The 15,040-nt window shown below is 36.5% G+C and overlaps 1 protein-coding gene across 2 annotated transcripts in view; it reads left to right on the top strand.

The window, feature by feature from the left end:
* LOC145248350 (uncharacterized) overlaps positions 1–15,040 on the top strand; it is an 85,425-nt gene that overhangs the window by 28,176 nt on the left and 42,209 nt on the right. For both annotated transcript variants that reach the window (XM_080110266.1, XM_080110265.1), the window contains 2 exons: positions 6,262–6,333; positions 12,122–12,227. In XM_080110266.1, the coding sequence (XP_079966392.1) occupies positions 6,262–6,333; positions 12,122–12,227 (178 nt within the window). The remainder of the gene's footprint in view (positions 1–6,261; positions 6,334–12,121; positions 12,228–15,040) is intronic.

The raw sequence follows: 15,040 nt of genomic DNA, 5'->3' as shown, positions 1-15,040 counted from the left end.
CCTTCTTGCTGTATAACAGATTGATAATTAAAAACATTGTTTTATTTCCAGTTGATATTTTTAAATAAATTATTTTAAATGTAAAATGAGCGTGCTAGCATTATGCCGTTTCTCGGGGAGGCAATTTTGAACTTCCGCTTAAAACACCCAACATACTCATCAACATAGGGTGGCACAAGGTCATTGATTGTGATAATAATATGAGTGTACCTTTGTTTGTAAGTACGTTATCATCTCTCACACCCATTAGAAATAAATCACATCGCTTGTCCATGTACAGGCTGCCCCTCCTCAACAAATGTCAACCTTGGAATCCTTGATAAAATTCACTATCCTTTCTATAAAATAAAATACGCATCAAGTGCGCTTGAAAGCCAAATCACAACGTAATATTAGGAAAAATAAACAAAGTTTTACTTGTTTGAAATTTATAACATAAATATATTTCGGAGTCAAACTCCATCCTCAGTATATTAAAACAAAAAAAAAACAAAGAAAACAACATACTGAGGATGGAGTTTAGCTCCAAAATATATTTATGTTATAAATTTCAAACAAGTAAAATATTTGTTTCTTTTCCTAATATTGTGTTGTGGTTTGGCTTTCAAGCGCACTTGATGCGTATTTTATTTTATTCAAATTAAATCACCGTTTCTATATGGAATTCACAGCCTTGGCATTATCCTTTCTGTTATCCAACCTTGATTGGTACAAATAAACTCCGGTTTATGTCGTACTTATTTACAAGGTAAAGAAATAAACCGACTTTACTTTGTTATATAGAAGTAAATCTGCACTGGAAACACAATTTCTTTGCAAAAATAGTGTGATTTTACTTATCTCTTGATTCCTTTATTGCCAAATTAAGTTGGATATTCATTCTCATTAAATTTAAATTTTATTTTTATTGAGTCGCCAATCCAGCTTTGAATGAACAAAAGCAATGTAAAATGTGTATGACATTCACCTTCAAATAAAAATATCAACATGAGATCAAACATAAAAATCCTTTCTGCAATTTAATAATATATTCAATATTTGATAGAAATAAACTTGGGTCTCTGCTTGCTTTATTCACAAGTTGATTTAAAACACAAGGTGACGTCATCGATGGAAAGAATACAGAAACTTCAAAAGTGCACAGCAACAAGTGAAAAACAAAAACAAATAAAATTTAGTCTATGTCTGATTTGTCCGCCAAATTTCTGTTATGAATGTCCAACGAAATTTGTTAATTGCCACTTCTTTGCAGGAGAAGGTTATCTTAAAGATTACACTGCTAAAATGTGAAAACGCATGCCTCAGCAGCCCAGGGCCACTTTTGTTTTTATTTGAATCTTTATTAATAAAACAAGGATATTCTTCAGCTGCATGAGTTGTATTTAGTGCTTAAATGCTATTTTAAACTTAAGTGTGACAGACCTATGAAAACGCGCTTAGCAACAAAGTCACACCCCTTCATTGTTGAGATCCTTAAATGCCAGAAAGTTTTCTACTCTAGTAGTTTCTTCCCTCGAACAGCTAGACTTCGGAATTTCTCTTCCTGCAGCCGGCTTCCATGACTACAGACTCACTTTTACACGTCTTGCCGTTGAGATGAAACATACCTATATCATTTCACTATTTCTCTTTTGCATAATTAGTGAATGTCATGAGATCTCATGTGTATGGGTAGATCATCGTCAGACGGAATCAGACACAGGTTTTCAAGCTTGTCGAAGGTTTAGTTTGCTGCTCTGAACTGCATTTGTGTGTTTTGAATTCGAGAGTATTATCAATGTAGACTAATAGTTTAACTACACTTAGCCTTGTCCCTTTGGTGTAGATGTTAGATTTAATATATTAGTGTTCTACTCGTGTACTGAACATCGTTTTCCCCCAGATTGATGGCAAATCCACATGTAATGCATACTCTCAAGAAAAGATCCATTATTTCCTATATACCCCCAGTGTCATCGGTATAGAGAATTTCTTGCACAAGGATTTGAAAATTCACGAACTTCGCCTTATGTAGTCTATATAATGTGTTCATTTATTTACGAGTATATATAAATGTCTATTTTGTGTTTGACGAGTGATATATTTAATTGTCTCTAAGATGTTGATTATATATATATATATATATATATATATATATATATATATATATATATATATATATATATATATATATGGTTTTAAATAAAATACTAGGCGGAAGTTTCTCGAGAGCTCTTTCGGCTATCATCTCTTCAGGAGTAAATCGATAGCAATCTAAATAATATTGTAACGAAAATAAAGAGTTCTATTGGGGAACTTATTTAATGTGCCAACGTACGGGGACATTAATTAAATTTATTTACGTTTAAAAAACGATTAAACTCTTTATTTTCGTTACAATATTATTTAGATTGCTATCGATTTACTCCTGAAGAGATGATAGCCGAAAGAGCTCTCGAGAAACTTCCGCCTAGTATTTTATTTAAAACCATATACAAATTCTGTACCTCTAAACATTTATATATATATATATATATATATATATATATATATATATATATATATATATATATATATATATATATAGGTACAGTGACGCTTTGATGTTGGTGCTATTATCAGGGATGCAAGTTGCAGGGATACTATGTAGAGAGTTGAGCAGCAAGATGTCTGTTCATATTATATTTGAACTTCTGCATGTCAGTACAGTTGAGGACGCAGGAAATCGGTAGTGAATTCCAAATCTAGCAGATCTGGGGAAGAAACTCTTAAAGTAGAAGGCTTTTACACCTAAAGAACTCTACTAGGGATAGGACTTTGCTATTTGTCAGGTTTGACGGGGGTATTTACGTCGAGAGGTTAGTTAATCAGAGCATTCACCATTAAATACTTGTAAAACAGGCAGAAGGATGCAACATTTCGCCGATGAGACAGATGTTGAAGCTTAGATGACAGTTCAGGACCTATCAGGGGGGGCGACTCTCTTTTGAACCCTATCCAGGAGTGAAAGGCTAGCAGCAGATGCACCAGTCCAAATGTGACAACAATACTCCATACATGGGAGAATGGTGGCCTTATAGAAGTACAGGATACTTTCAGGCGTAAGTAACTTCTAGCACGGTAGAGAGGGCCCACCTACTTTACAGCAGCCTCTCAATGTATATGTTCCAATTCATACGCCCTGTGAACGTTAAGCCGAGGAGTTTGAAAGAAGTACTTTCAGGTAAGATACATTACCTGAAAGTACTTCTTTCAAACAGTTTAGCCACAGCTATTAGTGGAAGAGAAGGTTTCTTGTAATTATTGAAAGAAACAAGCTTAGTCTTGGTAGTATTGAATGTGACTCTCCATTTTTGTCCACGTTCCACTACAGATTGGAGGTCTTCCTTTACTGTTTCTGCCATTGCCTTAGATATGTGTTCATTTGTTTTCCCCTCGTGCCTGGTATAGAGCGTGATGTCAACAAATTTTATTGGCGAAAGCTTTTCTGAAGTTCATAAAACTTGGTATAATGCTACGCGTTTTTCTGGTTTGTATTTTCTGACGTTGTCGGGCATAACGGATATAAAAACTGATCCGTTTTAAATAAAGGGACACGTACATCGAGTGAGCTAGGTAAGTCAGATCTTTCAGAAGTACTTGTGAATCGTTTTAACAAAGTTTATTTTTTCGATAGTTCGTTGACCCTCTATACACTTTGACCTTTTAGATATTGTGCTCAGTCCAGTGAAACAGGTTCATCCATTCAGATATCAAATGACTTTTGATTTCTATTGCGGAGAATTAAAATATGAATGCTATTCAGTTCAAGTATTTTCCCACATGCATGTCTTGGTTTGGTTGATGTTTCATTTTTTAGTTGTTGCTTATTAGAATATTTTGGACCATAATAGGGTAGATATTTAATCGCTGTGCACTGCAGCAAAATGTGGCACCAGGCCGGAAAGTGCAGAACAAGCGAGCTCCCCTAAAAAAGGGGCACTCTCGCCTTAACAAAAATTACCCGGGCACCTTGTCGCATTCCCCGGTAGCGGCGCCCCAGGCGACAAGCAATTAACTTGCCCCACCGAAAATCCTGGTGGCAAAGCCTGGGAGGGTGGACCTCCTAGGTAGTACCCAAGCGGTGTATCTTAGTCCAACAGGTGAGGGGCCGGTTCCCAGCCCCTTACCTGTCGGGCTGAGTGTCAAGAACGGATTCTTGACGAGTACTTCTATCCTGTCTCCCTGCAGCCGAAGCCGCTAGGAGACACATCCCATCATAGGCGGACCATAATGGGGTATGATTCTGCATAGTCGGGAGATTCTATTTATAAACGATGCTGCTGACGAATCGAATTAATTCCCGTTCTGCTACCAACCAATCAGAAACCAGAATTGTTCCATAAATATTAAACCTTTCTGTAGCAATTTCGCATATGCTTTTGCCGTCTCAACACCGGAAGAATCTTTTGCTGTGTGGATTCTAACTCGAGAACTGTCTACTGCAAACCAGTCACCTCCCAGGACCTGTGTAGAACAACGAACCATCGGAAACTGTTTTGAAACTAAACATGGCTTACACTTCTACCTTCATTCAACATTGAAGGGTTTTAGAGATCAACGAGAGTCGTTCCAAAAGTAAAGCCTCCTATTTTTTACTCAAAAAGTTCAAGCGCTACGGAGATCAGAGTGGTACCATTAAAACGAGCGACCTTTTGTGATCAAAAATTTATTTTTCTACACAGTCATCGCCATTGTTAATGCACTTTTGCCAGGAAGTCAATGTCATGTCTCTGCTACTGGCGCACGTCCATGACGATTATATATAAAAATAATTTTATGAAATTAACAGTAGGTTCTCTACATTGCAATGTAGCGAATACAATGTATTGTGGACTCAGTCACTCCGAGGAGGCATGTGAAGCTTTCTCTCGGTGTATCACGATGGGCCCCCATCTAGAGCAGGAAACCAATCGATTTGATTGAAAAATGGGCGATTTCATCGATTTCGATGACAATAAAAATTTGGGAGTGTGAAACATTCGTTAATCATCATTTAATCCCGGACAACGTCGGATCTCCCTGCTAGTATTAAATATATATTTAATAATTTAGATATAAATCGAATAATTGTAGAGAATGAACTCATTTTTAAATGAGAATTTACAACGATAGGGAAACGACCTCTACGTTTGTTTATTAAAATTTTCGTAAAAAACGCACCGTACACTAAAAATATTTCCTTTCTTAAAATAAATCTTTTCCCGATCGATTTTTAATAAATCGATCTTGTGATGGTTTTCTTATCCGTTTGTTTACAGCCGCCATATGCGTCAAAAGTTAACCAGTGCCGATCATAAGTTATCCCTTTTATGTTGCCTATTTTGTGGGGTCCTTCGAACCTAATTGATTCATAAATTGTAGTTATTTTTTTGTATAAAAATTAAAAGTTTCACATTTATGCATATAATACATACATCATTAATTTACGTTTACTTCCACAAGTGAATAATTCAAAGAAAACGTCTGCTAAATTGAGATAATAATGTGATCAATGGCCAATATTAAGCCTAACTTCAATTCCAAACCACGACAAGTTACTAATTCTATTATCTAAATAGTTAACGTGAGCTGCAGACAAATACCGCCTTCTCTTGCCTTGATGCGGAACTCACCTTGGATGAGTAGAACCGGTTCCCTCTTTCAAGGAGAGTTTTCTAGAGAATACTAAAATCATAAACAGTCCTCAGTCGGATTTAGAGCCCTTTCTCATAATATTCTTCAGTTTTAAGATATACTAAAGATTTGGAACATACAATCAAGGATTGTCTTTTGGTATGATAAGACCTCTACACTCAACTGGTCATTTAACGCCATTTTCGCATTGTCTCATCACATATTTATCATGCCACATTCAATATTGTACCTAATACGAGCATTCACTCCGCACAAGTTGAACCGGTTTCCTTATATTCACAGGTTGCATATATATAACCCGGTCAGGGGAGGTAATTTTTACGATTTTGCAGTATTTTGCAGCGAGAATGGTGCCGTCCTCCGACATACAGCACCTCATATTCCCTAATGACCATCAATCTGACCACAGTTCAACATCACTTAACTGCGGTAATCTATTGAGAACCAATGTATCAACGCGATCGCGTCGTATATATTTTATGAAACTCAAAACGTAGGCTCCACTTCTTACTGCACTATTATCTGTTGTATCATTGCGTCAGTCCGAGCAACACCGAGCTCTAGTACCATTCTACTAATTAATACAAATTCTTTTTTCTTTTATAGGAAAGGCTTGGATTATCTTCCGAATCTGCAAGTAGTAACGAGAGAACTTCATTACTCAAACCACCACAGAAAGTAAGTAGTTTTGAAGCGATTTTCCTATTTGCTATTTTACCAGTGTCTTATTATTTTTATTATTTTTGTTCTTATTCTTTCATTAAACTTAGAGTTTTGAATATAAGTATGTAAGTAATTTAAGTGCAGCTCATTCCTCAACCAGTGGAATGGATACAACTGTAGTTTAATTTCAAGGTATTCTTGTTAAAGATCCTGATAGGATGTGTTTGTTTATTAAGTGAAGAAATTTATTTCCTAGTTTTGTTTTTAGCATTAGGTTGAAGGGGGGGGGGGTAAACCATACTATCTTACTACTTCGATTTCTATGTCTATTTCTATTACTATTTAGATATTTATATCGACGTGTTTTATCTATTATTCCTAATTGCATTATTATAGGTGTTCTTATATCTGTTAAGTGTTTCTTCATCCGAGTTGTTACTATATATATATTGGGGAAAAAAACGAACATTTCTGAAAATTGAAAACTTAGAATTTGACATCATGAAATCTGATTACAGGAGTGGGAAAATATTTCTTCGTTCATATATATATATATATATATATATATATATATATATATATATATATATATATATATATATGTGTGTGTGTGTGTGTGTGTGTGTGTGTGTGTGTGTGATCCTCGTTTTTTTTAGTTAAGGTTTTCTCTTTTCATCCTATTCAGCTTTATATATATATATATATATATATATATATATATATATATACTAGCAGTTCCGCCTGGCTTTGCTCGGGCCCTATGTACTGTTCATAGCTTTATGTGCATATGTATATATTAAAAAGTGTGAATATGTACGCTAATGCCTTTCTATATAATAGGCTTCCCCTCTCTCTCTCTCTCTCTCTCTCTCTCTCTCTCTCTCTCTTTCTATATATATATATATATATATATATATATATATGTGTGTGTGTGTGTGTGTGTGTGTGTATACATATATATATATATATATATATATATACATATACATATATATATATAAAAGGTTTTTAGTGGTACAAAATTTCATTAAAGTTTTAAAAAGGATAAGTGGAGTCATTATTAGAATTTTGAGGAAGATCGATGGGGGGGGGGAGAAAAAGAATAAATAGACACAAAAAATAGTCAAAAGACTGATCGACTAAAATCATAATAAAAAAAAGAACCTCGAGGTACCTTTCGTCCGACACTTGTCAAGAAATTACGTCGGCAGCGATTAAAATAAAACAATTTACACATAATTGAAAATGGAGGCGAAGGGAGGGGGGAAACAAAAAGAATTATAAAACTACACGGGGTGAATTAAATGAATGAATAACTCATGGTATATCGTCCATATTTCAGAACCTGGGACGAAATTTAAAAAAATAACTTGCCTGCAAATAAGTGCAGAAACAAGAAATAAAGACGCAACGTAGGCATTTTTTCCTCCCGGTAAATCAGAACTCTTTAAACAGGTGTAATGTTTTGCGCATTACTACAGTTATGGCCTCCAAAATATTGAGATGCGGTTTGGAACGGGCCTTGTATACAATGCAAAAATAGCCATCCGAATACGCTTCACCAAATGCTTTATTGCCATGCAAGTGCGCACCAATTGATGACTCATGAATAAGTGAGCGCCTGGATGTGCTCCGTAAATGCCCGGATGCGTTCTGTGAACGCCTGGATGTGTTCAACAGCGTGTTTATTCTAGACCCTCGGGTCTTTCGAAAACAAGCAGGGACATTTTGTGTCAATCTGACTCCAAGACGTTGAAACGTACGACCCACATAGTCAGCATCACACTGACATTTAAATTGATATTCAACTAAACTTTTTTATAGTGTGGGAAGTGTGTCTTTCTTAAAAGCTGTGAAGGCAGTTTTTGTGCCGAACACCACACGAGGCTGCACCGCATAGAAACCGTGAGATACAACCGAAGTAATTTTATCGACAAACCCTTTACTGATAGAACCAATATAAGAGAGTTTCAGATAAACTGGACACTTAGCCGGACCAAAAGAAGGGTTGGTATTAAATTTAACAAGAGCTTGGCGAATATGCTTAGAGATTACATCATCAGGGAAACCATTCTTAGAAAGAAATATCAATCTTCTTCAATTTTTTATCAAGTTTGTAAGTCGAGCAAAACATGAGGGCATGGTGGACCAAAGTCTTGATCAAACTGGTAGCGGCAAAAGAATCCCCGCTTATATACAGGCTTGTAAATGTCGGTTTCCTGCATATAGTTGTACTAAACCGATTCTCTGTTCTTTTCTACAAGAACGTCCAAAAAGGGTAAAGAGTCATTCTACTCTTCCTCCATAGTGAACTTGAGTGCAGAGTGGAGACTATTTAAATTCAGGAAAAAATCGCTTTCTTCGTCGCGAGATTTGAAAATGGCAAAGTGTCATCCATGTAACGCCAATAACAGAAAGGTCTAGAGACCCGAGTGAAGAGTAAAGATTCCTGTCGACCGAATTTATCAGCAGGTCGACCTGATGACGTAATGTATTGGTAGAATCCTTTGAAAAGTTCTTTAAAGAAGCTAATATCCGTAGCACCGTATCAAGCACAAAGTTAGAGTGAATTAACTGAAAAGCATCATTTTGTGCAATTGTAGCCAATACGTTTCTTCTTTTGTTAATTTATATTAAGTAGGTAGATATATTTTTCAATGTTGAAGTTTCTTAAGGTGAATTGTATTATAAAATTCGATAAACTAAGCGTGTTAGAGAATTTCACATGTTTTATGATAATTGATTCATCAAAGACCGACTGAATGCCCGCTAAACAATAATTGACTCACATCTTCGGTGGTATACCAGGCTAAAATATACACTGTAGAAAAAACCCCAGGAATAGAAAAATTCTATATAGATAGTACCTCAATAGCCTTTAAAAGCAGATTCTATGGTCATACTCTGTCAATGAATAATATAGCAAATGGTACGAATACCTCACTCTCGGTGCGCTGCTGGAATTTAATCAAAACGAACAAAGCACCTATAGTTGAATCGATACTTAAAAAGGTGAAAAGTAGTAATTTTTAAATTCACCCTGTTTAGCAGAGAAACTTGAAATTATTAGATTTAAGGATCGCGAAAATTATTAAATGTTTAAGTAGAACTAGCCATAAGTTACAAACACTTGAGAGGATATTCATTAAACAAGCCGTAAAAAAACAAACAATTATCCCCTTCATTGAAATAATATTATAATCCCTAACCCCTCATTCCACATACCCCAGGAGGATATCATAACAAATCTATTAATAAACCAATGAGAAAGCCGGAAGGATATGAAGTCGTTTCAGTACACATCTAATTGATAACTATAGTAACCTAAAAACATCGAGGAATAGGCTAACATAAACAATTTAGTCAAGTGAGTGATGGAAGCACTCTCTAGCTGCCATGTAATATCATTTCAAGCTATACCAATAAATACTAAAACAAGCGAATGAGAACACAATACACCATTAGCTGAAAAAAGGTGAGTGCACTTTGCATACTTAAAAATAAAATACTCAAAACGATTAACTAATCTATGTGGTTAACATGCTTATAAATAGAATGTTTGTATATACATACGAGAATTATTATCGTAAAGCAGCGTTATATAATGGAGTCTAACACATTTGATTTCAAGCAATAACAAAGTACTTAGACTCGATGTTTTATGTGAACTGGAAGATCCACCGTTATGAACGTAACTATACTATTATGTATCTGCTTGCATGCATGCAATTAAGGATTTCTATCTCTATACGGAAATAGAATTCCTTAACGCACTATATCCATAAGGAAATATATACATTTATAAAAATATATATTATATATCTAGTATTGGAGAAGGGATAAACAACTCAAATGAAAAAATAACAACTATTGCAATAAAGTTCATATATAGCTCATTTATGAATATTGGGAATAATCAAAGTCCAAGGATCGACCCCTAAGTTACATCCGCATTTATATCGTATTGTTTAGACGTTCGATCATCAAGGACAACCTGGATTCTTCTCTTATTTAAGAAGGATTTACTTATGTTAAGTATTTGTCCAGTAATACCACAGCATCTGATTTTCCAGAGAAGACTATCGTGCCATACCCTGTCAAAAGCCTTCGATATCTCTAGGGCCCTTGCCTCCCCTGCCTTATTCAGTGTATGGTATATACGTTCAGAGATTACAATTAGAATATCTGCAATAGAACGGCCTTGTCTAAATCCATATTCATGGCCGGACAGAAATTTAGCAACTTCTAGACTAAAGCTTGATTAATTATGGACTCAAATATTTTGGCGAAAAAAGGGAGGGGCTAATGGGGCGAAAATTTAAAGGTTCAGTTCTTTCGCCAGAATTCTTGTAAACTTGTACCACAGAAGCAGTTTTCCAGCAGACAGGAAAGCATAATTCGTTAAGGCATTTGTTGAAGAGGTTGGAGAGAACTGGAGTAACCTCAGTGGAGCACTTTTTAATAGTACAACCGGGACGAGACAGGGTCGACATGCTTTTGAGGTGTCTAAGTTTATTATGATATCATGTACTTGAGGGAGGTGATTTTCATATTATCTAGTGTGGTTTCTGTTCGCAAATGAAAATCAGGGAGGGGGTGGTTTGCTGGGTCCAAAGTAGAATTTGAGGCAAACTGACGGGCCAGCATGTTAGCTTTCTCGATTGCCGTGCAAACAACCTCATGATTGTTGGATAATGAGGGAATTGCTGATTTCCCATTATTTACTACACTGTGTTTTTTTGTAAATATTTTAAAAACAAACAAAAAAAAATCACATAAGAAAATTTTTTTTTTCGTTTAATTTAATTTTTTCGTTTTGTGCTTTATTTCTATTTTTTTACAAATATTTTCCCTGAGTCAGAAAAAAAAAACTTGCAGAAAAAAAAAAGGAGGAGCCTTACTTTGTCGTGCCTTAATATCACACAAATAGAGACTCAAAATTTGTCGTGCAATAATTTGTTGTACATAAATGATAAAATCGGGCATTTTGAGTTTACCTTTAGTGCGGGAAGTGGGACTTGGCATGTATTTATATAGACCTAATTAAATTTAATATATCAGAATAACATAAAGTGATTATAAATCCGTTTTTAAAATGTTTAAGCTGAAAACTGTGTCTCGTTAACCCGGCAATGGCTACACATATGCACACTCAAGGATGGAATATTGTTGCCACATCTGGGCAGGAGCTGCTAGAAAGGACTTGAATAGAGTTCAAAATAGACTTCGTAGCCTCGTAGGAGATGTCCTTTTCTCTTCCTTGCAACCTCTATCTCACAGAAGAGATGTTGCGAGTTTGTCTCTGATGTATCGTTATTTTCATGGAAGGTGTTCAACTGAGCTTCAATCTATGGTCCCCCCTCGCCAAACTTTCACAAGAAACACTCGTCTAGCTGTACACACTATCAATAATTCCCCCCCCCCACTCTTTATCTGTGCCTAAACCTAAACATAGATTCCATGAACAAAGCTTCTTTCTTAGAACTGCACGCCTGTGAAATTGTCTTCCGTTTTTCTGCTTTCCGGCTGACTACAATATGGTTGTGTTCAAGTCTAACGTAAATAAGTTCTTGATGAGCCGTTCTATATAAGTCATAAAATTTACCAAATTTTCATTACTAATGATTACTATATTGTCCAATTTCTACTGTACACTCTTTAATGCTTATCCTTGAGTGGCCTCTTGGACTTGATAAGTGGTGATGCCTATGTAAAAAAAAAACAAAAAAAAACACTCTTTTATAACATATGTTAGAATTGTTTTACTGTAAGTTAATTAGCTTCTTTTCTTTTTATTTGACAGTCAAAACGTGGGCGGGGCTTGTCAGTCGCTCAGGGAACGTTCTTTATCGTAGCCGAGATAGCCGGAAGTGGATTACTAACATTACCAAGAGCCATGGAAGACGCAGGTGAGAAAATTTATTCCATAAAAAAATAACGGGGAATCAGAAGTGGCGACTCGAAATCCTTAGTAAATTGTGTCAGATAAAAAAAATATTCGCATTAATATAAAAATAGTCCGTATACCAAACCAGACCTTTTTTTTTTCTTGAAAAAATAATATATTTAAACAATAAAATAAAACATTAATACAAATAAATCATTTTATATATTTCTGGAAAAAAAAAGGAAAAGAAATTAATAAATATTTCATAAAGCCATATATTTTATAGTAAAAAAAACAAACAAATTCAAAACAATAAATTAACATTTTATTCTTTATTTTATGCAACAAATAATAAAGTATTACTGTAAAGGAGTTGAGTTATTGTGATCTCACGTGACCCCACTGACAAACCGCCGACCCCAGACGTCGTGTGCCGTGGATTTTTCGTTCATCTTCTCTTCTCGTGGCCATATCATCATTTTATCGGCATCGATGGGGACGCACACGAGTCCACATGTAGAAAAATAAAACAAAACACAAGAAAAACACAGACGCTGATGCTTTACGAGGGGCGTGCAATAAGTAATGCCCCTGACCCACTTCCAGTTGTCTGATCGAGCTGAAATTTTACATGTGCAATGATTTATATCTCTACGGGTTATGGGGCAAATTACAGCTCTGAACTAATTGTGGTTTCTGTTTTACAGGTGTTTGAACTGAGTCAGGTGTGAAATGGAACCTGTTGAACGTCGAGCAGTGATCCGGCTTTTGTATTTGAAAGGACGCACACCACAGGAGACTTTTTATGAAATGAAAGAAACTTATGGCGATAATGCCCCATCATATGAGCTTGTAAAACGCTGCCATCGTGAATTCAAACATGGCCGGAAGTCTGTGGAAACAGCTCCCAGACCTGGTCGCCCCTCCCCCTTCTGCCATTGATGAGGCATCTGTCCGTCAAGTTGAAGCTGCCATTTTGGAAGATCGACACATTACTATCCGCCAAATAGCCCAAGATGTCAAGATTAGTACACGGTCTGTGGAAACTATCAATCATGACGATTTGCATAATGTGTCTGCCAGATGGATCCCCAGGTTGCTTACACCTTCCAGAAGCGAGAACGCATTGAGTGCTCGAGAATGAATTTGGAGATGTGCTAAGAAGATGAGAAAAAGGTTTTCAAAAGACTGATTACACAGGATGAAACCTGGGTCCATCACTGTGATCCAGAGACCAAAGCCCAGTCAATGCAGTGGAAGCACTTGAACTCACCACCTCCAAAGAAAGCAAGGATGCAGCCCTCCGTTGGCAAGGTCATGCTCACAGTCTTGTGGGACCAGGACGGAGTAGTGATGACATATTTCCTGGCAAAGGGTACCACAATTACAGGAGCCTATTATGCTTCACTTTTGAGGAAATTAAGGGAAGCTATCAAAATCAAGAGGCGGAGCAAGATCAGCAAAGGTACCCTCCTCCTGCAGGACAACGCTCCAGTCCACAACTCGCATGTCGCCAGATCAGAAGCACGGGCGTGTGGTTATGAAATCCTTCCCCATCCTCTCTACTCTCCTAACCTTGCACCCTCTGACTTTCACCTCTTCCCAGCCATGAAGTTGTTTTTGAAAGGAAAGCGTTTCCCAGATGATGCAGCCTTGATTTCTGAAGTCACGTCATGGTTGGAGGACCAACCTAAGGTGTTCTACAAAAACGGTCTCCAGAGCTGCATCAAACGATGGGAGAAATGCATAACTCTGGCTAGTTTCTATGTAGAGAAAGACTAATAACTGTGCCAAGTTTTGTCGCTCTACTGCGATGGGAAGTGGGTCAGGGGCATTACTTATTGCACGCCCCTCGTATATATATCGGTTGGACTCTGGGTGTGTGTTTCTACATGCTAATTCACATGCACGTTATGTCGGGATCGGGTATGTTTATCGACCATTATATAAAAATCATTTTATATAATAAACAATAGGTTCTCTACAGTGCAATGTAGACTAAAATGTATTGTAGACTTGGTCATCGTGGAGAGGCATGTGAAGCATCCTCCTGATGCACCATAGTGGGTCCCCAGCTAGAACAAGCAATCAATCGATGCGTTGCGAGCCTGTCTTTGTTTTATCGTTATTTCCATGGCAAGTGCTCGCCTGAGCTTCAATTTCTAGTCCTCCCTCGCCAATCTTTCACGATAAACACTCGTCTAGCTTAAACCACTGTCATTAATTTTCCCCACTCTTTATCTGTACCAAAACCAAAATGTAGATTCCATGAGCAAAGCTTCTTTCTTAGAAGTGCACGACTGTGGAACTCTCTTCCGTTTGCCTGTTTCCCACCTGACTACAACTTGGATGTCTTCAAGTCCAACATAAACAAATTCCTGATGAATCGCCCCCTTCAGTAAGAAACTTTATCAAATCTCCAATACTAACGATTACTACGATACTATCCCATTGATTACTGTACACGCAATAACCCTTATCCCCGAGTGGCTTCTGGGCCTTGATAAGTGGTGACCTCTATGTAAAAACAAAAAATTTGATTGAAAAATGAACAATTTCATCGATTTCGATGACAATAAAAACACGGGAGAGTGAAACATTCGTTAATCCTTATTCAATCCCGGATAACATCGGGTCTCCCTGCTAGTAAGGAACAAACCAAGTTATGTGTTCATCAATGCATCGTCTTTATTGCGAGACTTCCTCTGGATGAATGGAATTAAGAAAACAAAACCCCAGTACAAATATTTGAAAATATATTTTTGATGTAATGAAATGTATGACCTTGTTCTATTTCAGAAACGAAAAAAGTCGATGAAATTTCAAAAAAAAAAA

The sequence above is a fragment of the Euprymna scolopes genome, chromosome 26 (genome assembly GCF_053919585.1).
Source record: "Euprymna scolopes isolate OS-2025 chromosome 26, ASM5391958v1, whole genome shotgun sequence".
Taxonomy (NCBI): Eukaryota; Metazoa; Mollusca; class Cephalopoda; order Sepiida; family Sepiolidae; genus Euprymna; species Euprymna scolopes.
This window is presented reverse-complemented; position numbering and strand designations above follow the sequence as displayed.